We start from the raw sequence: 20597 nt of genomic DNA, 5'->3' as shown, positions 1-20597 counted from the left end.
CCTTACCACCACCACCACCACCACCACTCAGACACATGAACACACATTTCCTCAGGGTCAGCTTCCATTCGTCCAAAACCACTCTCCCCTTTCTGGGCAGTAGAACAAGGTCTTTCATTGAACCCAACCCTTAGGGCTGTTCTGTCACGTCCCCTGGCAGTACCAGAGGAGAAGCTGTGTCCCTTAGCCCTGGGGTCCTGGCAGTACTCTGGGGTGGGGGAGGGACTAGACAAGGCCTCTCTGTCCCAGATGCCTCTGGCTACCCTGTAAGGCCCAAACAACAGCAATTGAGAATGTCAGGGTAGGGATGAAGGGACTGTGCTGGTGGAGAAGGGAGAAAAACACCCATCACTGAGCCACATCCTGAGAGTTTACTATGGGCAGACTCTTTCAGATGCTTTATATGCATCACCTCCCTGAATCTTCTCAGTAGTCCTGTCATCCCTGTTTTACAGAGAGGAAGCATATTGTCCAGGCAACATTGCTGCATGCTGCGATTAGGATGCAAATTCTTTACTTTGTCCCTATTATTATGCACTATATTTCTTATCCAGAACTGAAAACTTGCCAGGCGCAGTGGTACACACGTGTAATCTCAGCGGTTCAGGAGGCTGAGGCAGGAGAATCACAAGTTCAAAACCAGCCTCGGCAACTTAGCAAGGCACTTAGCAACTCAGTGAGACCCTGTCTCTAAATAAAGAGCTGGGGATGTTGCTCAGTGATTAAGCACCCCTGGGTTCAATCCTTAGTACCAAAATAAATAAATAAGAACCCAAAGCTAGGGACTATATCAGGGAAGGGTGGGTGCTAGAGAAGTTCATTATCATGTGACCCAGTGAGTGCCAGATCGAGGTGGGAGAGCAGGAAAGACTAGATTCCCTAACTTTAGGAAGGCCTGTCCCATCTTGGAATGATCTTTAAATGTGGAGGTAGCCTGGGGAGACAGTCTTGTGGTCATGGGGCGCTGGTTCAAATGAAGATAGAGGGGATGCAATTTCCTAACTTTGAGTGGCAGTTACTGATGGGAATCTGGAAAGCCAGCCAGGGAAAGGAAGGGGAAGAAGGGAGAGTCCACATCAGAGAAATAGGTTGTAGTGAAAATTCTTCTCAATTCCAGAGGCAGATAGAATAGAACTGGGTTCAGATCATGGTATTGTCACTCACTAGCTTTGTCACTTGGGGGAAGTGAATTCACCTTCCCAAATGTTATTTATCTGGAAGATGGGAATGCTAAAACAGGACAAAGGAGGGGATGAAAGCCAGTCATACTGTTCATATAGTGGCAACATGGCAAATGTTCAATAAATGTTATCCATTGTTATTACCGTATTTTTAATGGTGATAGTATTAATTCTGTTATTAATTTGGGGTAGTGCTATGGCCATAGCATGAGTTGACCTTAAATGAATAAATGGATGAATTTCTGGGTACTTTAACAGGGTTTCTCTAGGAAGCTTGGAGCAAAGAGAGCCAGGCCAAGAAAATGCACGATTTACATAGCCAGGAATTGGGAATTGAGTGTTTCATTTTCCTTGGGTTACAGATTTAAATAGAATTAGAAGTTAATGGGAATTCCAGGCCACAGATTTCTAAGCAATTCATTAAGAAAGAGGGTTGCAGAAGCGACACTTTTCAAATTTCTATGCAAGGAACCAAGTATATATCCTGCATTACGGGCAGAAGAAAGAAGAGGCCTTTGGATTTTTTCTTCCCTCCATACTAGGTATTGAACCCAGGAGTGCTTTAACCACTGAGCTACTTCTCCAGCCCTTTATATTTTTTATTTTGAAACAGGGTCTTACTAAGACGACAAGACTGGCCTTGAACTTGCAATCCTCCTGCCTCAGACTCCTGAATTGCTGGGATTACAGGCGTAAGCCAAAGCACCTGGCAGTCTTGGAATCTTAAGGCTTAAGAAACTTGCATTGAAAGACCCTTGGATGCCTAGGTTTCCTTATGCATGCCTATTCCCAGCTTCTCTGTTTCCTAAGATAGAAGATTGGATTGTGCTTTTACAATCCATGTATTAAAAGGAAGGAGCCATTGTAAAGTATACTACCCATAATACTAATTGTGCTAGTTTTTCTGATGCTGTGACAAGGTGCCTGAGAAAATCAACTTAGAGGAAAAAAATATTTATTTTGGCTCACAGGTTGAGAGGTTTTAGTTTATGATTATCTGGCTCCATTATGCTATGGGCTTGTGATGAGGCAGAGTATCATGGCAGAGAGGACATGGTAGAGTAAAACTGCTTGCCCACGGTAGAGGGGAAGTGAGAGAGAGAAGGGCCTGGGGCAAGATATACCCTTCCAGACTAGTTCCCAGTGATCTACGTTTTCCAACTAGACCCCACCTCCTGAAGTTCCCACCACCACCTAATAGTGCCCTCTGCTGTGAACCCCATCAGAGGTCAGAATTCTCATGACTTTAATCATTTCCCAGGAACCTTACCTGTGGACATTGCTACATTGGGTACCAAGCCTTTAACACATGAACCTTTAGGGGGACATTCCAGAACCAAATTATAACAGTAGTTAAAAAAAAAAAAAATATTTCCCAAGGACTTAGTTTATTCTGTGGTCTCAATTCCTAGCAGCCATACCAGGCAGGAATAATTCTGAGTTCCCCTCTAAAGACAAAGCAGAGCTCAGGAAAGGGGCTGCTATTTCCCAAAGTTACATGGTTGATGAGCAGTGAAGTGACATGAGCCATATCTCTACCTGTTCATTTTCATTATCCACTCTTTGGGGGTCTTAGTTTTGTCCACTTAGCGCCAGCTTCTTTGCCTCCTTCCAGGATCCTACCTTTAGCACATTTCTCATCATCCTGTGAATCATCATCTTGACTACAGGTGTGAACCCAGTTGCCCAAGAGTGAGTTGGCCTTGATCCTTGAACACTATCTCTTCTTTCCAAGTATTGGTGTTCTTTGTCCTTTTTCAGCGTCATCTCCATCCTCTACTTTGTTTAGCTAATCACAGAGTAACAAGGTTTTTGAGGGGGACAGTCAGACCTGCAGTGGGTCCTTCCCAAAGTCTCCTTTATGCTGCCAGCCTGGGGCCTTATTCTTAGGGTGCTCCTTTCTGGGTGATGGGGAAACCTTGGCTCATTACTCAGGTTCTCAGATATGAAATGAAAGGAGAGGTCAAGATGACCCTGGCACAGAGGAGCCAGGGGAATCTTCCTGGAGGAGGATAGGTTTAGGCATTCTAAAAGACATCAAATTTAGTGTTCACTTTAACAGAACTAAGCTAAAATTGGAACAATACAGAAAATTAGTCTGAGACCCACTCAAGAGCAATTCCAAAATCTTGAAGTGCTCCATATTATTTTATTTATTTATTTGTGTCATTAAAGAGAAGAAGAAGAAGATATAGAATTTGGGCAGAAGGAAAGAGGTTGCTGCAGGCTAAAGCCTCAAATCTCAGCCTGATTGCGGAAGGTTGGATGAATGTAGGGTTTAGAGAGCCCCAGAGAAGATGGGAATATGCTCTAGCTGAGTCTTCATCTGGAGGAATAGATGGGGAGTGCCCTGGGAAATGAAGGTGATATTGGGCTGTAAGTCTTGGTGCAGGGTGCCATTGTAAAACTCCTGGTGAGGAACATGACATCCTAGTGAAGTTTAGGAAGATCAATCAATCTGTATGTATGTGTGTGTGACTCAGACATGAGAGACAAGGTCAAGCATGAACAGAGAAAGGAGAGGAGGAGATTAGAACTGAGGGAGTAGACAGTGGATTCTTGGGTTTGTAGTTGTTTCCACCCAGACTCTCCTGACATTTCTTCTTATCCCCTCTGTAGCCATCGTCAGCCAGTGGCAGCAGGAGTCCAAAGAGAAGGTGGTGTCCCTCCTGCTGTCCCACCTCCCTCTGCTTCAACCAGGCAACACGGAGGCCAAGTCGGAGTACATGAGGCTACTGCAGAAAGTGCTGGCTTACTCGATTGAGAGCAATGCCTTCATCGAGGAGAGCCGCCAGCTGCTCTCCTATGCCCTCATCCACCCAGCCACCACACTGGAGGACCGCAATGCGCTGGCCCTCTGGCTGAGCCACCTGGAAGAGCGGCTGGCTAGTGGCTTCCGTACCCGGCCAGAACCCTCCTACCACTCACGCCAGGGCTCAGATGAGTGGGGGGGGACTGCAGAGCTGGGCCCTGGAGAGGCAGGGCCAGGCTGGCAGGACAAGCCACCCCGGGAAAATGGACATGTGCCCTTCCACCCATCCACCTCGGTGCCGCCAGCCATCAACAGTATTGGGAGCAATGCAAATACAGGTGAGGGGGTATTGCAGGAGGCCATGCCTGAAAATGGCCAGACTGGGCTCTCTTTACTCATTCTGTGGCCTTGGGACTCCCATAACTTCTCTGGGCCTCAGCTTTTTTAAGTAGTACAAAGGTTGGGAACTTGCACTCCCAGAGCCAAATTGGACCTACAGACATATCACTGAATCCACACTTTGGTTTTGTGTTTTTACATAAATTTAGTGAGGCTGGACATGGTGGTTCATGCCTACAATCCCAGTGACTTAGGAGACTGAGGCAGGAAGATCATAGGTTCAAAGTCAGACTCAGCAATTTAGCAAGACCCTGTTTTAGAATTTTTAAAAAAGAAAAAAAATATGGGAATGTAGCTCAGAGGTAAAGCACCTTGGGTTCAATCCCCAGTCCTCAGTTCAAAACATAAAATTTGCTTAATTTATTAATTTAGTGATATTAGATTTTTCCCCTTAAAATCGAATTTCCAACTTCTCTTGAGAAGTCCAAAGATCTGGCAGCTCAAGGCCTGTATTCTCAGCAGCAGCAATAATAGGAGAGGAAACTGAATATCAGCCACCTGCTTTAAACTCTGCCATGTGCTGCAGCCTACCTCTGACTGACCCAAACCATCTTTGAGCATTTCTGGTACCTGGCCTCTGCCACCTTGAATTTGTGACCCCCTGGAAGAGGAGTAGACACCATCTTCTGAGGTCCCTTCTAGCTCACTGGCTGCAGTGAGCTACCTTTAGCTTACAGTCTTGCTTACAGTCTTTCTTCTTAGATATCTTTTGTGTTTGTTTGTTTGTTAATGTAAGATATAACTCCCACTTGTGGTGGCACATGCCTATAATCTCAGCTATTTGGGACACCGAGGTAGGAGGATTGCAATCTCAAGGCCATTTCAGCAATTTAGAAAGACCCTATCTCAAAGTTTAAAAGGTGGGAGATGGGAGCCAGGCATGATGGCATGTGCCTGTAAAATTTGTGAGGCAAAATCACAAATTTGAGGCCAGCCTCAACAACTTAATGAGACCATGTTTCAAAAAATAAAAAGGGCTGCAGATGGGACTCAGTGGTATAGTGCCTCTGGATTTGCAGGACTGCAAAAAATAAAATAAAAAGGTGGTGACGGGGAAAGCACCCCTTGTTCACCCCAGTACCACACGAAAAGAGACATATTCCTGCTGCAAGGCATTAGTAATACTAGGTAATGTTTTTGAGCACTGACTGTGCTAGGTACTCTTTTTTGCGTGTGTGTGCATAATTATACACAGTACTGGAATTCATTGTGACATACTGGTACATGCACATAATATAATTTGGTCAATTTTATTTCCTGGGCATTCTTTGAATAAACACTGTTTCAGATATGATCTCATTTAATCCTCATGACAGTCATATCATTAGTCCCATTCAACAGATGAGGACACTGGAACTCAAAAAAGCAAAGTCACATATTCAAGGTCGCACATAGAACAAGTGGTGGAACTGGCCAAGGTTCACACCCAACCATTCTGATGCCAGAGCCGGCCTCTGACCACTGTGCTGTCCTGCCAACTAAGTGGGCTTGAAAGTCTCTCTTAATAAGCGCCCTGGAGGCTGGGTGAGCAGGGGGAGGTGGCGTGGCAGTGCCTTTTTGAAATGTTGGTCGAAATGAACAGGGTAAGAGAGGGTAGGGTGGCTTTTCTAAGTCATGGTGACATGACATGATCCTAGTTGAGGCAAGGGACCATGACTAAACCTCAGGGTGGCCAGCCCCCTTCAGCAGGCACTGGTTAGAGCTGCTGTGGAATGTCACAAGTGTCAGTAGAGAGGGGACGAATCCTGTAATCCCAGGAGTGTCCAGTTCTCTGGTACCATGTGCACATCAGTTACCCCCCGCCCAGGCTATTTTCCCCACAGTTAATGTTGATGTCTTGGTCAGCCTGCCTAGGAACTTGTAACAACCTGGGAAGAGAGAAAGATAGGAGGGCATTTCCAGGGAATTCTGGCAACCTGAGATGCCTTGGACCTCCTTTTCCAGTCTTAGAGCACCATAGTTCCTGGATCCCTGTTGGGAGAATATATTAATAATGATAATTCTGGTTTAAAAATGTTGGTCGCTGCCAGGCATAGTAATGTATACCTGTAATCCCAGAGACTTGTGAAGCTGAGGCAGAAAGATGGTAAATTGCAAGCCAGCCTCAGCAACTTAGCAAGGCTCTAAGCAACTTTGCAAGACTTTTGTCTTAAAATAAAAAGGACTGGTAGTAAAGCACCTCTGGGTTCAATCCCCCCAGTGCAAAAAATAAATACAGTTTTATATACAGTTTATACACACACACACACACACACATATACATATGTATAAACAAACATACACAACTGCTTGGAGCTGTTCTAAGAACTCTAGATCTGTAAACTCAGAAACTTGGCTGAGTCAGTGAAGTCACTTGCCCAAGATGGTATACCTAGAAATTAAATGTAGGCAATCTGGCTCCAGAGCTTATACTCTGAATTACTGTCTTATGTTTCCTTCACCTAGAAGTGACCCTCTTGGAGATCTATGCTCAGACCTCATAGGTCACCCATGCAGGGTAACCTCTCCACATCTGTGCAGGTTTTTGGTTCTGTTTTTCCCTTTGGCAGTACTGAGGGTCAAATCTAGGACCTTGCACATGTTAGGCAAATGCTCAGCCACTGAGCTACATCCCCAACCCCAACTCCCCAGCAACTTTAAAGACTAGTGTTGGAATAGGGGCTTGAACCAAAAGAGAAAAAAATTGGGCATTCCACACAGAGGGCACAGCATGAATCAAAGGCACAGGAGTGACAGAGGGGACAGCATATGGCAAGTATGGCTGTGATGAATTTACATTAGTAATAGCAGTAGTAGATACTTATGTTTACCATGTGCCTATCATTGTGCTATGGACTTTGTGTGGAAATGGAGGCAGAGGGGTGAATGAAGTGATCTGCCGAAGAGCACACAGTTCAAAAGTGGCAGAGTCAAGATTTGAACTTAGGTCTTAGGGCCACAGTCTTGCAGGGGGACAAGACCAAGCTTTTGGATTTCAGGCAGTTGCAGGAAACAGGAAACCATTAAAATATTTTTGAGTAGGAAGCAAGGATTGGCTTGGGAGGGCAGGCAGGGTGGGTTTGGGGCGCTGCCAAGGACAAACCAGGGTTTCTTGGAGAGTATGAGGCCCCGGATCTCTGGCCAGCATTCCTGTTTTTATAATTCTCATGCTGTGGCCAGCCTCCACCCCAATGCAGGGCCAAGCAGGGTTCCTCAGGAACTACATGTCATGCCAATCAGAATAATTTCCTGCCCTCTCAGCCTCGCCTGCCCCCTTCTTGGCTGAGAAGAGAGGAAGGAGGAGGCTAGAGACACCAAGACAGCCACAAAGGCCTCTATTGAGATTCTCCAACCCCCCAGGCCCAAAGTGTGCCATTTTTCTTTAGAAGTCCCAAGTGGAGCAGAAACTAAGGCCAAAGGAGTCTGGAGACTTGGAGGAAACCCTAAGTAGAAGATCCCAGAGGTCTTTGTCAGGGACAGGTTGAGTTGGCCTTAAGGGTTAGCCCGTGAACTGCCCACTCCCTCAGGTGACTTCCTGGCTATGAGCATCAGTATTGTCCCAGATAGTGACAGAAGGTGCTTTGGGTCCTGCACCAACCAGGTTGGCCCTCCTTCCTGGACTGGGTGTCAGTGGAACACTGGCAAGAACCCCAGCCTTTCCATTGAAAGCAAGGCCCAGGCTCCGTGTCTCTGCCTCTCAACTCCCTGTGGGAACTGGAGCAAAGGGCATGAGCTTCCTGGGCCTTGATGTCCTTACCTACCCAGGCTTTTTAGCTTTGTTTACTTTTCTTTTGCTCTCAGCTAACTTGGGAGGGGCTTCAGAATTCCCTGTGTCAAGGGCATCTTGGTCCCCTTAACATCCTTTTATCCTTTATGAAACTGTTGAAGCACTTCTGTGTGTCATGCCCTGTGCCTAATCCTGGGCTTGCAGAAATGATTGGGCGGGTCCCTGTCATCCACAAGCCCCCAGTCCATTGCCTGGGGCTGGCTAGTGAGGAGAGCCGCAAACATCATCACCAGGCAGCTACAGAAAGGCTGCTTGTATGAAGTGTGGAGACAAAAGCAGCTGGTGGAGAAGGTGGGACAGCAGTGGCTGGGCAGTGGGAAAAGGCACATAGCTATGTAGGAGAGCCTGTGGTGATCCCCTCCTGTTTTGGGAATAGTTAAAAATCACTGGTGTGGTGGTACACACCTGTAATCCCAACATCTCAGGAGGCAGAAGCAGGAGGATTGCAAATTCAAATCAGCCTCATCACCTTAGGCCCCAATTTAGTAAGACCCTCTCTCTAAATAAAATAGTTTAAAAGTGCTGGGAATGTGGCTCAGTGGTTAAGCACCCCTGGGTTCAATCCCCAGTACAAAAAAGTCAAGTGGATGGGCTGGGGATGTGGCTCAAGCGGTAGGCCTCTCGCCTGGCATGCGTGCGGCCCGGGTTCGATCCTCAGGACCACATACAAACGAAGATGTTGTGTCCATCAAAAACTAAATAATAAATATTTAAAAAAAAAAAAAAAAGTCAAGTGGTAGCTGGGTGCCATGATGCAGGCTTGTAATCCCAGCAACTTGGGAGGCTTCGGCAGGAGGATCACAAGTTCAAGGCTAGACTGGGAACTTACTGAGACCCTGTCTCAAAATGAAAAAGGCTCTGGATATAGCTCAGTAGTAGAGCACCCTGACTTCAGTGCCCAGTAACAAAACAAAAAAATGTTGGATCACCCTGTTTACCTCAGAAACAGGATGGACAAGAGAGTGTGAAATGTCCTATGGAAGAGGCCCCTGGGTTTACCTTCAGCCACCAGACCTCATGGGTGGCCAGTTTGGGCTCAATACAGAGAAAAAACAGAGATGTGAGGCCCAGTGACATGACTCAGAGCACATACTTTATCCATCTCTAAGTACTAATGAAGCAACTCTTCTGGGCTACGCCCTCACTATAATTGCTAAGGATAGAATGCTGTTTAAGAGAGGACAAGTCCCTGCTATCACAAATCTTCTATTCCAGCCAAGGGATTTGGTAATAAGCAAGTAAACAAATAATTAGATAAGATCATTTCAGGTAGTAATAGGTGCTGCAAGAAGATAAGGCAGTAATTGGGGTTAAGGGTTGGGGAGGCAGTTATTTAAGATTGAATGTTCAATGTAGGCCAGAGGAGGTGACACTTGAGATGAGACTTGAGGGAGCCAACAGCTAAGATTAAAAGCACAAGAAGAAAGAGCAAGTTCAGGGCTAAGGATGTGGCTCTGTAGAGTGCTTGCCTAGCATGTGTGTGTGAGGCCTGGTGTTCCCAACACCACACGCATGTGTGTGTGTGCGCGCACACACACACACACACACAAGAATCCCTTACAACAGACTTTGAGTTTTCCAGGGGCAAATGGGGATCCAGGAGAGGTGAAAGCTACAAAGACTTGAACCAAGGGCTGAGTGTGGGAGATGAGAGGTCAGAGGTGAGCAGGGGCTTATTTACCTTCTAGGTATGTGGAAGAGCTTGGATTTTGTTTTCACCATGAAGGACCCACATGAAGTTAAGCAGGGAACCATCTTGATCAGAATTTGTACTTTTTCAAGGATTAGTGTGGCTACTTGGAGGGAAAGGGGGACTGTAAGAGGCAAGAATGAAGACAAGACAGGTAGGGTGGCACACGCCTGTAATCCCAGCAACTCAGGTGGCTGAGGCAGAAGGACTGCAAGTTTCTGAGGCCAGCCCTCAGCAATTTCACAAGGCCCTAAGCAACTTAATAAAACCTTGTCTCAAAAAAATAAAAAGGGGGCTGGGGATGTGGCTCAAGCGGTAGCGCGCTCTCCTGGCATGCGTGCGCCCCGGGTTCAATCCTCAACACCACATACAAACAAAGATGTTGTGTCCGCCGAAAACTAAAAAAATAAATAAATAAAAATATTTTTAAAATAAATAGGGCTGGGGATGTAGCTCAGTGGTGAAATGCCCCTGGGTTCAATCCCCAGTACCAAAAAAAGGAAAAAAAACAGTGAGGAGGGTGTGGCAGTAATTTCCAGCCACATATGCTGCGGCTGGATTAGCCTAGCAGGGAATGGGGATAGTCAAGAGAAGTGGCTGAGCATTTGCCAGGGAGTTGGGCTTTGGGTGAAGGAATGCTCAGTATCTGGTAGGTGGGTATCTCTTGGACCCCACAGTCCCTTCCCCTTGGAGGATTGTGGCTCTGAGTGCCATCACAGCATTGAAGGCATGGTCTCTTGTAGTCAGATACCCAAGCCTGACCTCTTGCTTCTCCCTCTCTGGCCAGGTCTCCCCTGCCAAATCCACCCTAGCCCACTGAAGCGCTCCATGTCACTCATCCCTACGAGCCCTCAGGCCCCTGGTGAGTGGCCAAGTCCAGAGGAGCTCGGTGCTCGGGCTGCTTTCACCACGCCCGACCACGCACCCCTCTCGCCCCAGAGCAGCGTGGCCTCCTCTGGCAGTGAGCAGACGGAGGAGCAGGGCTCCAGCCGGAACACTTTCCAGGAGGACGGCAGTGGTATGAAAGGTACAACAAGGAGGGCGAACCAGGCCCCGCTCTAGGGCTTCCACTGAGCTTAGAGGACAGAAAACTTCTGCCTGTCACCTGCCTTCCCTGAAGAGGGGACAGGTCTGTGAGAAGTAGATAGTCCCTATACTTTGGGTTCAAGACAGAGCTGAGACACCCCCCCCCTCGTAGGCCCTGGTGTGATGGGGAAGGAGCCCCTACCCTCAACAGTTTTATCTGACAAGGCTACCAGGACAGGCAACTGATAGAGGTTCCAGGAAGATGTTTAGAGAAGTCATTGAGGTCATCCTGACGTCTTAAAGGGTCAGGTGTCCTACCCAGGGGAGGCACCTGAAAGGTCCCTGCTGAGTAGATGAAGAAGTAGCTTATGATCCCACCCCCTCCTAGTTTTCTGGAGCTCTTAAGACTGCCTATAGTTTCTGCCCGGTCCCTCCCTAAAGCCTCCCCCTGTCTGGTCACCAAATTCCTGACCTACCTCTCTCCCTCCTTTCCTACAGATGTGCCCTCGTGGCTCAAGAGCCTCCGTTTGCACAAATATGCAGCCCTCTTCTCACAGATGAGCTACGAGGAGATGATGACACTGACTGAGCAGCACCTGGAGTCACAGGTGAAGCCGAGGGAACTTCATGGAGGTATCGGGGGCAGTACCATTTGGCACTACCCCTACAACCCAAGCCTCCTGTCTCTTTGGTCCTTTTGGGACACTGCCAATTACTTCACTCTCCCATTTCCAGCTTCTTGTCTCTCTCTGTCCTCATTGTAGAATGTCACCAAAGGTGCCCGCCACAAGATAGCCCTGAGTATCCAGAAGCTGCGTGAGAGGCAGAGTGTCCTCAAGTCCCTAGAGAAGGTGAGAACCTGATATCCCAATCTCCAAGTCCAGTGGCTACCTAATGGGACCAGGAGACCAAAGGCTTTGGGTCCGCCTTGCTGCCAGCTGCCCAGCCATCTCTCCTCTGGGCCTCCCCTCTCCTTAGATCTCACCTCCAGTGGCGTCAACCTTTCGGAGCCAGATTCTAGGGTCCATATGCAAGTTGGCATCAAAGGGCTCCCTTGCTAGTTGTTAAGAGGCTTCCCTCCCTGTTGGCCCTGGTTTGTGATTCCAGAAGGTCTCTTCTAATGCCGCCCCTTCTTTTTCCTTTTGTTTTTCCGTTTCTGACTGATCTGTCTGTCTGGTGAAGGAGAGTGTCTGTGTGTGTTCTCTTTCCATTTGATTCTTACCCACTCACTCTCCTGCATCAGCCTGTTTGCCTTCCTTTTCTCCCTTTCCCTGCTCCTTGCCCTCTGTCCCCGCCACCCTGTGTCTTGGTCTGAATCTCTGGTTCCTCCTGGCTGGATCCCTGAGACCCCAGCTTTAGACTCCCTTCTCCTGAGTTCTGTGGGCCTCCACGCCAAGGGGAAGAGGGAACACGTGCATACAAGTATGTACCTGTCTGCATGTGTGTTGGCAGTGCCCTTACCTGCCCTCGCCCTTACCTGCCCTCTCTACGAATCCAGAGTGCCACCCTTTCTTTTCCAAGCCATCTGGCCCCACTTGTGTAAACATTCTTTTTGTCTCACCGTGAGGTCTATATGTGACCCCAACTGTGTCCTTCCCATGCAGGATGTGCTAGAAGGTGGGAATCTGCGGAATGCTCTACAGGAGCTGCAGCAGATCATCATCACCCCCATCAAGGCCTACAGTGTCCTTCAGGCTACTGTGGCTGCTACCACTACCACCCCTACTGCCAAGGATGGGGGCCGGGGGGAGCCGCTGCTGCCAGGTGCTGAGCCTCCCCTAGCCCACCCTGGCACGGACAAGGGCACTGAGGCCAAGGACCCTCCGGCTGCAGAGAAGTATCCCCCTCCACCAGCTCCAGCTCCCACTGATGGCAGTGAGCCAGCGCCGGCTCCCGTTGCTGACGGAGACATCCCCAGCCAGTTTACACGGGTGATGGGCAAAGGTAAGGCCAGCTAAGGCCTAGCTCGAAATCCTGAGGCAAGCCAGGCATTGTGGCACATGCCCAGTGGCTTGGGAGGCTGAGGTAGGAGGGTTGCAAGTTCAAAGCCAACCTCAGCAATTTAGTGAGGCCCTAAGCAACTTAGCAAGACCCTGTCTCAAAATAATGGGCTGGAGAGGTGGCTCAGTGATTAGGCACCTCTAGGCTAAGTCCCTGATACCAAAAACAACAACAAGCCAAAACTCCTGAGGCAGAAAGCCAGGTGAACTCAATCAAGCATTAGGAGTCAAATTCAAGAAAAGCGCTGGGAACAGAGCTTTTTAAAGCCCTCTGGGGGGTATAAAACTGTGGAAAGTATCAGCTTTCCACAGTCAAGCGTGGCAAGGTCCCTGCTCTTGGGCAAGCTTGGGCTGATAGCGGGACAGCATGTCAGAGGAGACTGCCTGCAGTAAAGGGTGAACAAACATCCAGGGGATGAGGACAATGAATCTCATGGTAGATTTAACCTTTCCTGAGATAGCATGGCATAACAGACCTCCTACTTGGATCCAGATCTTTATTTAGAGCTCTGTGGTCTTGGGACAAGTGACTCAATCTTTTGGGGCCTTCAGTTTCTCAGGCTAAAAATGCTCATATTAACAAGATTATTGCTGTGTAAAAATTAAAAATGGGTGTTGTGGCACACACCTATAATCCCAGCTATTTCAGAGGCTAAGGCAGGAGGATCAAAAGTTCAAGGCCAGTCTTAGCAACTTAGCAAGACCTTGTCTCAAAGTATAGAAAGGGCTGGGGATGTAACATAGTGGTAGAGTATTTGTTTAGCATGTGTGAGGCCCTGAGTTCAATCCCCAGCATTGCCAAGAAGACACATAGAAGATTTAAAATGAGGTATTATTGACTTCCTATCTGTCTTGTGCCAGGCACTGTGATAGGTGCTTAATTATATATTTTTCACAATAACCCAGGTAATCTGAGTGGAGACTTATCCAGCCCACGTCTCCTGTTCCTCTTCCTGCACCAGCTGGCTGGGACTGGGGAGGCTGAAAGCTAACTTCCTGTTCTTTCCTGTGTCCTGCAGTGTGCACCCAGCTGCTGGTGTCCCGACCAGACGAGGAGAACATCACCAGTTACCTCCAGCTCATCGAAAAGTGCCTGACTCATGAGGTAATGCCCTCTATAGGGCTCCCAGGAAGAGAAAAGCTGCTTCCTCTCTCAGAGGACAGCATTCCAACATTCTAGCATCCACCCCTTCCCCACGCCCTCAGCTTACCAGTGTTGGCTGCAGAGGCTTCTTTCTTAAGAGTCTTATCAGAAGCAGTCCCTTCCCTACTGCTAACCCCTCAGTTCTGTTTTGACATTTGTATGGGGACCCAAAGACACCCTCAACCTACTGCTCCTGCGGAGTTGGGTTTCTGGTGCCTCCTGCTCTACGCCCTCACTGGGAGGGGTGACTACACAGTTATCACTGCATGTGTTTCCCTCAGCTAAGCTGTGAGCTCCGTGAGCACAGCCACCTCTGTCTAGCATCTCCTGGCACAGAGCAGGCAAGCATGAACACCTAAGCAGTGGATGGAGGACAGGTATCAAAGAAGCAACCCTCCCTCCCCCAATTTTAGGCTTTCACAGAGACACAGAAGAAGCGACTGTTGTCCTGGAAACAGCAAGTGCTGAAGCTCCTCCGGACATTCCCGCGCAAAGCCGCGCTGGACATGCAGAACTACCGGCAGCAGAAGGGGTAGGCGGGTGCTCTCCCTAGGCCCTTGTGATTGGCAGATAGGTGCCTAGAGGGGTAAATGTGTCTGGGCTGGGATCCTGGTTGTATTTATTCAAATCACCCAGTGAAGGACTTTCTTAGAAGAAAATCAGAATGAGCCAGGTGCTGTAGCACATTCCTGTAATCCCAGTGACTTGAGAGGCTGAGGCAGGAGGATTGCAAGTAAAGGGCAGTCTCAGCAAAGCAGCAAGTCCCTAAATAACTTAGGCATTGTCTCAACATTTTTAAAAAGTTGGGGGTGGAGAGGTGGGGATGTAGTTCAGTGCTACAGCACCCCTGGGTTTAATTTCTAGTACCAAAAAAAAAAAAAAAAAGAAAAGGAAAATTCTTTCCTTGTATTCACAAGGGTGTTGTTACCAGGATAGGATACAAAGGCTGGGGGCATAGCTCAATGGTAGAGCACTTGCCTTGCATGCAGAGGTCCCTGAATTCAATTTGTAGCATCACCAAAAAAATTAAGATACTGAACTGGCAAAAAATAGTATGTGTCTAGAGAGCAGGCCCCTTCCCTCTACATTTTCCTCTTCACCTGTGTGCAGTGGGCTCTAAAGTCCGTGGTGCTGAGGATCAAACCCAGTGCCCCACATGTGACAGGCAAGCACTTCACCACTGAGCTACAGCTCTAGCCCGGAAGTCCATTCTTGTACCAAATAGTAGAAATCTCTCTCTTGAAACAAAGGTTAGATAATTGTTCTGAGTGAACAGTGAGGAAACTTTTTCATACTCCCAGTCTCTATTCTTGGAGTACCCTTGTGTCAGGAGGAGATAGAAATGTGTGATGCAGAGATGTTGTCAGGGAATCCTTGCTCAGAGCAAGTCATGTTGTATCCGACCCATTGGGGCTGTGGAGGAAGTTGAAGGAGGGATGGACCAATGGGCCCCATCCACCTAAGCTAACAGCTTGCCTTTTCTCTCACAGCTGGGCATTCGGCTCCAACTCACTCCCCATAGCTGGCTCTGTGGGGATGGGGGTGGCCCGACGGACCCAGCGGCAGTTCCCAATGCCTCCCCGGGCCCTCCCACCTGGCAGGATGGGTCTCCTGAGCCCCTCGGGCATTGGGGGTGTCTCCCCTCGACATGCCCTCACCAGCCCCAGCCTCGGGGGCCAGGGCCGACAGGTGAGCCTGCAGGAAGTGGAAGCCCTGGTACTACTGGGGTTGGAGTGGTGGTGTCTGGGATATTCTGACTCTGCACCTGGGCCCCACTAAAGGGGAGGGTCCTTTTTTGTCAGCTCACTCCTGGGCCTTTTCCTCACTCACCCTCTCTGTTATCCTCCCATGTCCTATGCAGAACCTGTGGTTTGCCAATCCTGGAGGCAGCAACAGCATGCCCAGTCAGAGCCGCAGCTCCGTGCAGCGAACCCACTCGCTCCCAGTCCACTCGTCACCCCAGGCCATTCTCATGTTCCCTCCAGGTGAGGTACCCCACCTTTGGGACTATACCTTGCCAACCACCTCGCCTGGCCTTTCTCTTCTCTGGATCTTACATTCCTTATTCCTTCCCGACTGCGTGAGCATTTCTCTCCATACTTCCCATCTCTCAGTACCCATCTCCTCCACTGTTGTGAGAGAGGTTTTTTTTTTTTCCCCCTCTGTTTCAGTTTTATCTCTGAAGTCCTGCTTTCTCTCTTTCTCTACCTCTACCTTTTTTTCTTACCACTTACCAACACTCTACCTCCATGTCTTGTGCAATGATCTTACGGTTATTGTCTCTTCATAGGATCATTAAACACTCATTTTAGAAGAGGTTGAGGGATGAGAGGTTAAAGTGCGAGGTTGCTGTGGAAGGAAGTCCTGTATCAGCCAATCAGCCCCTTGCATTCTTTCAGAGGCCAGTGACCACAAAAGAGCCAGTAGGCCCCACCTCTTAGATGAGGTTCTACCTATAAAGGGAATTTGAAGTAGAAGGGCTTTTACCTGTGCTCAGAGGCCAACCTGGAGATGCAAGGTCAGGAGGAGGGTCAAGTGGGCAAGAGAAAGATCAGGAATACACAGTCACAGTCCCTTCCTTGCTGAACATGGTGGAGTTGGCTCTTCCACCTTGGCTGGCCCACTGCTGAGCACTGGTGGGTCATCTGCAGACAGATGATGCCCTGAAGAGATCTTAGATTTATAGGTGACCTAACTGTGGCATCAATAGGAATTTTTTTTTTTAATCACAAGCATTCACCACCATATCCAACTAATCAGGATTCTTTTTGGGCGGGGGTGCAGGTACCAGGGATTGAAGTCAGGCAGGGGCTACTGAGCCACATCCTCAGCCCTATTTTGTATTTTATTTAGAGACAGGGTCTCACTGAGTTGCTTAGTCCCTCACTTTTGCAGAGGCTGGCTTTGAACTTGCAATCCTCCTTCTCAGCCTCCCAAGCTGCTGGGATGACAGGGGGATTATTAATTTATGAGATGCTACAAACTGCCACCTGTGGAGCCAGGGAACCCCCATAGTTTCACTCTAGCACAGGGCTTGGCACATGGAAGCCATCTATAAATGATGTTAAGTGAGTGGTTGGATAAACTACAGGAGCAAAAAATAAGAACTTTTCCTAGTATGCTGTGTGCAAGGCTCTGTCAGAAAGCTTTCCTGCACTGTGAAATTTAATTCTCCCACCTGCATATTAGGCTCTACTCTATTAGAAATAATATTAGAGCTCTAATATTATTCCCATCTTTTTATTCATCAGTATCAGCCTGTGTGACAAGTCTGCTAGGACCTGAGCTCAGGGTTTAGATGGCTGGGGATGAAAAGTGAGGCTGGAGATGGGAGCCAGCTCTCTGAATTCAGGTCAGAAGCTCAGCCTTCCTCCCAGTGGCAGCAAAGAGCTGAGAAAAAAGATTTTAAGTAGTGTAGCGTGGGGTCAGGTCTGCCCGGGGACCTGGCTACTGCCCACATGCTATAATATGAGGACCTTTTGGGGAAGCAGTTTGAGGACAAGCTCCATGGCTGCTGTCCTATTTTTTCCCACCTGCTCCTATCCAAAGGAGCAAGTCTTTTGCCCCACCCACCTATCCAAAGGAGCAAGTCCGAGTGGGAACAGGGAAGAGTTTTAATTTAGCCTTTGCACCAGATACAGAGAACAAGTCACCAGTCAGGGAGCATGGGTCTGCCCAGTGTCTAAGGCAGGTGCCCAGACTGACCAAGGCATGGTGTCATCTATGTCCAAACTAGTCACAGCCTGTGTGGGGCCTCCAGGAAAGCTCCCTCAGTTTCAGTCACTTCCTCTGTCTGCAAGTCCAGCTTTTTGCATTGCCAAGTCTTTGTCCTTACTGTTGTGTCTCCTGCCTACTCTGTGACCACCCTAGGCCTGTCACCCTTTCCTCCCTCCTCCCAGTCATGTCCTTCATCCATATGAATGCATGCTTTGGGAGCTTGTTTCTGTCTCTTGTCGCCCTGGCTCTCGTATCCACCCAGTCAGTTCTCACCACCTCCGTTCTCCTCTCTCCCTCCCAGACTGCCCGGTCCCTGGGCCTGACCTGGAGATCAATCCCACCCTGGAGTCTCTGTGTCTGAGCATGACAGAACACGCCTTGGGTGGTGAGCATTTCCTCTTTCCCTGACCCAGCTCCCACCTACCCAGCGTCTCCATCTCTGAAACTGAGCAACTCAGAGTCATCCTAAGGGTCCCAAGGGGAGGCCAGACTCCAGGGAGGGCCTGCCTGGGATCACAGGCTACTTGAGTGCCTTTCCTTGGGCCTCCTGCCTGCTCCTGATCTTCCTCCCTTCCTCCTTTCTTGTCACAGATGGGACAGACAAAACCTCCACCATCTGACGGGACCCACAGCCCAGCGCACCCATAGGCTCCCCGGGCGGCGGGCGGGGGCCAACCCCCAACGGGCTTCTCTGCGGCAGCAAGAGGGTGGGCTGGCTCAGCTATACATTCTAATATTTTTCTACTCTCTCACCCTTTTAACTTTTGTTTAACATTGGCACATGCCTTGCTCACTCCCAGGCCCGTTGAGGGATCTCTGCTGAGGCCAGGGGTCAGAGGGGGCTGCCAGGATCAAAGGGGCAGGGACTGGTCAGAGTGCCTGCCCCATCTTCCCTCCCACATCCCCCACCTGGGCCTGTCCCAACCCTGCCTCTTCCAGACTGCTGATCACCTGTCCCTCCCCAAGGGAGCAGACTCCCAGACAAACTGACCGCTACCTTGTGGAGCCTGCTCAGAAACCTTTGATATTGAGGGACCAATGAGCAGGGTTGACAACCCCTCCCCATGATGTTACTGGAGAGGAGCTGGGGAGAAAAGGAGTGAGAAGAGGAAGTGCTCTTCCTCCCCTCTCCACTGTCTGCCCTTCCCCATTCCCATCATTCCCTAAGGACAGGAACCACATTCCTCTCACCTCCTCTTGCCCTGTTTATCAGAGGTTCTCTACAATTAATTTCTTAGGCCTATTTAAGATACATATTTATATAGTTCTTAACGGTTTTTCTCTCTGATCATTCCCTGTCATTTTTAGAATCCCCAAGCCTCTCTTTGAGCCAAGATAGTGGTGGGGGAGCCTGAACTTTGAGTGGAGAGGGCAGAGCCCACTCCTCCAGCCCCCCTCACCCTTCCCTTTTTCCCCCAGCCCTGGCTTCTCTGATGCAGAGGTTGACGGTGGGCAGCCAGGGCAGCGGTGAGGTCAGGAAGTCTGTTGCCTTAACGTCCCCTTCCCCCAACAGTACACACCCTTCTTTACGCCCAGGTCTGGTTGGTAAAGACTTGGGGGTTAGGAATACGGGAAAGGGGATTGTTTGGTTTTTGTTTATTTTCCCCGCCGCACCCCACTTTTCTTTCAGCCTTTCCCATTCCCCATTATGTCATGACCTCATGTAAGTGGAACACTATATCATAATCCAGAGGTGCATCCCAGCCCCGGAGTCACATAGACCCTCTGGTCCCTGTTCCTGATGAGGGCTTGTGCTGGGGCTCAGGTGGAGGGAGGGGATTTGGGGGTTCATACTGTGGGGAAGCCAGGGTCCCCCTATTCCAACCTCCTCTTCCCCCTAAACTTACCCCTCTCACTGGGACGTTCTCAAGCTTTTCACACCGAAAAGGAAAAAAAATGTTATTTTTAGATACATTTTATGAATAACTTTTGTTATGAATATGGCTGGTAACCATTGTGTATGTTATTAAAGATACAAAATGTTGGGAAAAAAACAAAAAACCAAAAAAAGAAAAAAAAGTTGAAAACCACCACCCTCCCTGTGCACTATCAGCCCATTCCCCAGACCTTCTTGCCTCTACCCTCCTGGTCTGTGCACCTCCCTCCGCTCTGAGCCCAGGGAGGGGGAAGAAGCCAGGGGATAGAGTGGCCCTGGGGACCTGCTTCCAGGTTCCCACCTCCTCTCCCAGTGCCGGGCTGGGTGGGGTGTCAGGTTTATTTATGTACCTCTTGCACACTCATCAACCTATGCAAGTCCCCACCCCGGCCCCTCCATGTTTCTGTGCCTTTGCTCATTCCCCTCAAGCTCCCAGGGCTTCTCCAGCCCCCTTCCCACTAGCCACAGGAAGTGGGATGGATGGGCCACCTCGTTTTGGAATCAGTAGGGTGTCCCTCTCATGGGACCCTCACCTCTCCCTGGCTGGTTCTGTCTTGTTCACTCCCCGTCAGGGTGAGCTGACCCTGCCTGGCACTGGGAGGTGGTGAGGGACACCCTCCCACACACAAAGGGAGGCGAGAGCTGCCCCCTCCCCACCTGACAGCAGAGTGTGTAGGACGCAGGCGGCCCCACTCTGATGGGCAGGACCCTGACCTTCTGCTTCCCTCCACCCCCTGGCCCCCAGGCCTCCTTCCATGATTTCACCCTTCCTACCTACTTCTGTCCCCAGCCCCACTGGCAGAATCAGCTTTGAGTAACTGTATAGTTTTTCTCGCTGTTGGAGAAGACTTATTTGTTGGAGTTCACTTGTTTAATGGTCTGGGCTTATTTTCGAAAAAAAAAAAAAAAAAAAACACAAAAAGATTCTGACCTTTGTTATGTTCCATTTCATGGGAAACCAAGTGGTCTTGTTTCTGTGCCTCAATCTGAGGTCTTTGAGCATGGGTGTGTGTGGGCGGGGGTTGAAATGAGACCAGAGGCGCTGG

General features: G+C 49.1%; 1 protein-coding gene across 1 annotated transcript in view; it reads left to right on the top strand.

Moving 5' to 3' along the window:
• The window catches only part of Samd4b (sterile alpha motif domain containing 4B), a 41082-nt gene extending 21112 nt beyond the window's left edge, over positions 1-19970 (top strand). Inside the window, exons 3-13 of the mRNA XM_046440050.2 lie at positions 3801-4271; positions 10576-10815; positions 11313-11422; positions 11579-11665; positions 12419-12758; positions 13834-13919; positions 14372-14490; positions 15449-15647; positions 15820-15943; positions 17977-18060; positions 18267-19970. Of these exons, the coding sequence (XP_046296006.1) occupies positions 3801-4271; positions 10576-10815; positions 11313-11422; positions 11579-11665; positions 12419-12758; positions 13834-13919; positions 14372-14490; positions 15449-15647; positions 15820-15943; positions 17977-18060; positions 18267-18295 (1889 nt within the window). The 3' untranslated portion in view covers positions 18296-19970. The remainder of the gene's footprint in view (positions 1-3800; positions 4272-10575; positions 10816-11312; positions 11423-11578; positions 11666-12418; positions 12759-13833; positions 13920-14371; positions 14491-15448; positions 15648-15819; positions 15944-17976; positions 18061-18266) is intronic.
• The last annotated feature ends 627 nt before the right edge of the window (positions 19971-20597 follow it).

This window comes from Marmota monax, unplaced genomic scaffold (assembly GCF_021218885.2).
Source record: "Marmota monax isolate L192 unplaced genomic scaffold, Marmota_monax_Labrador192_F-V1.1 WCK01_AAM20220418_F8-fsc00228, whole genome shotgun sequence".
NCBI lineage: Eukaryota > Metazoa > Chordata > Mammalia > Rodentia > Sciuridae > Marmota > Marmota monax.
This window is presented reverse-complemented; position numbering and strand designations above follow the sequence as displayed.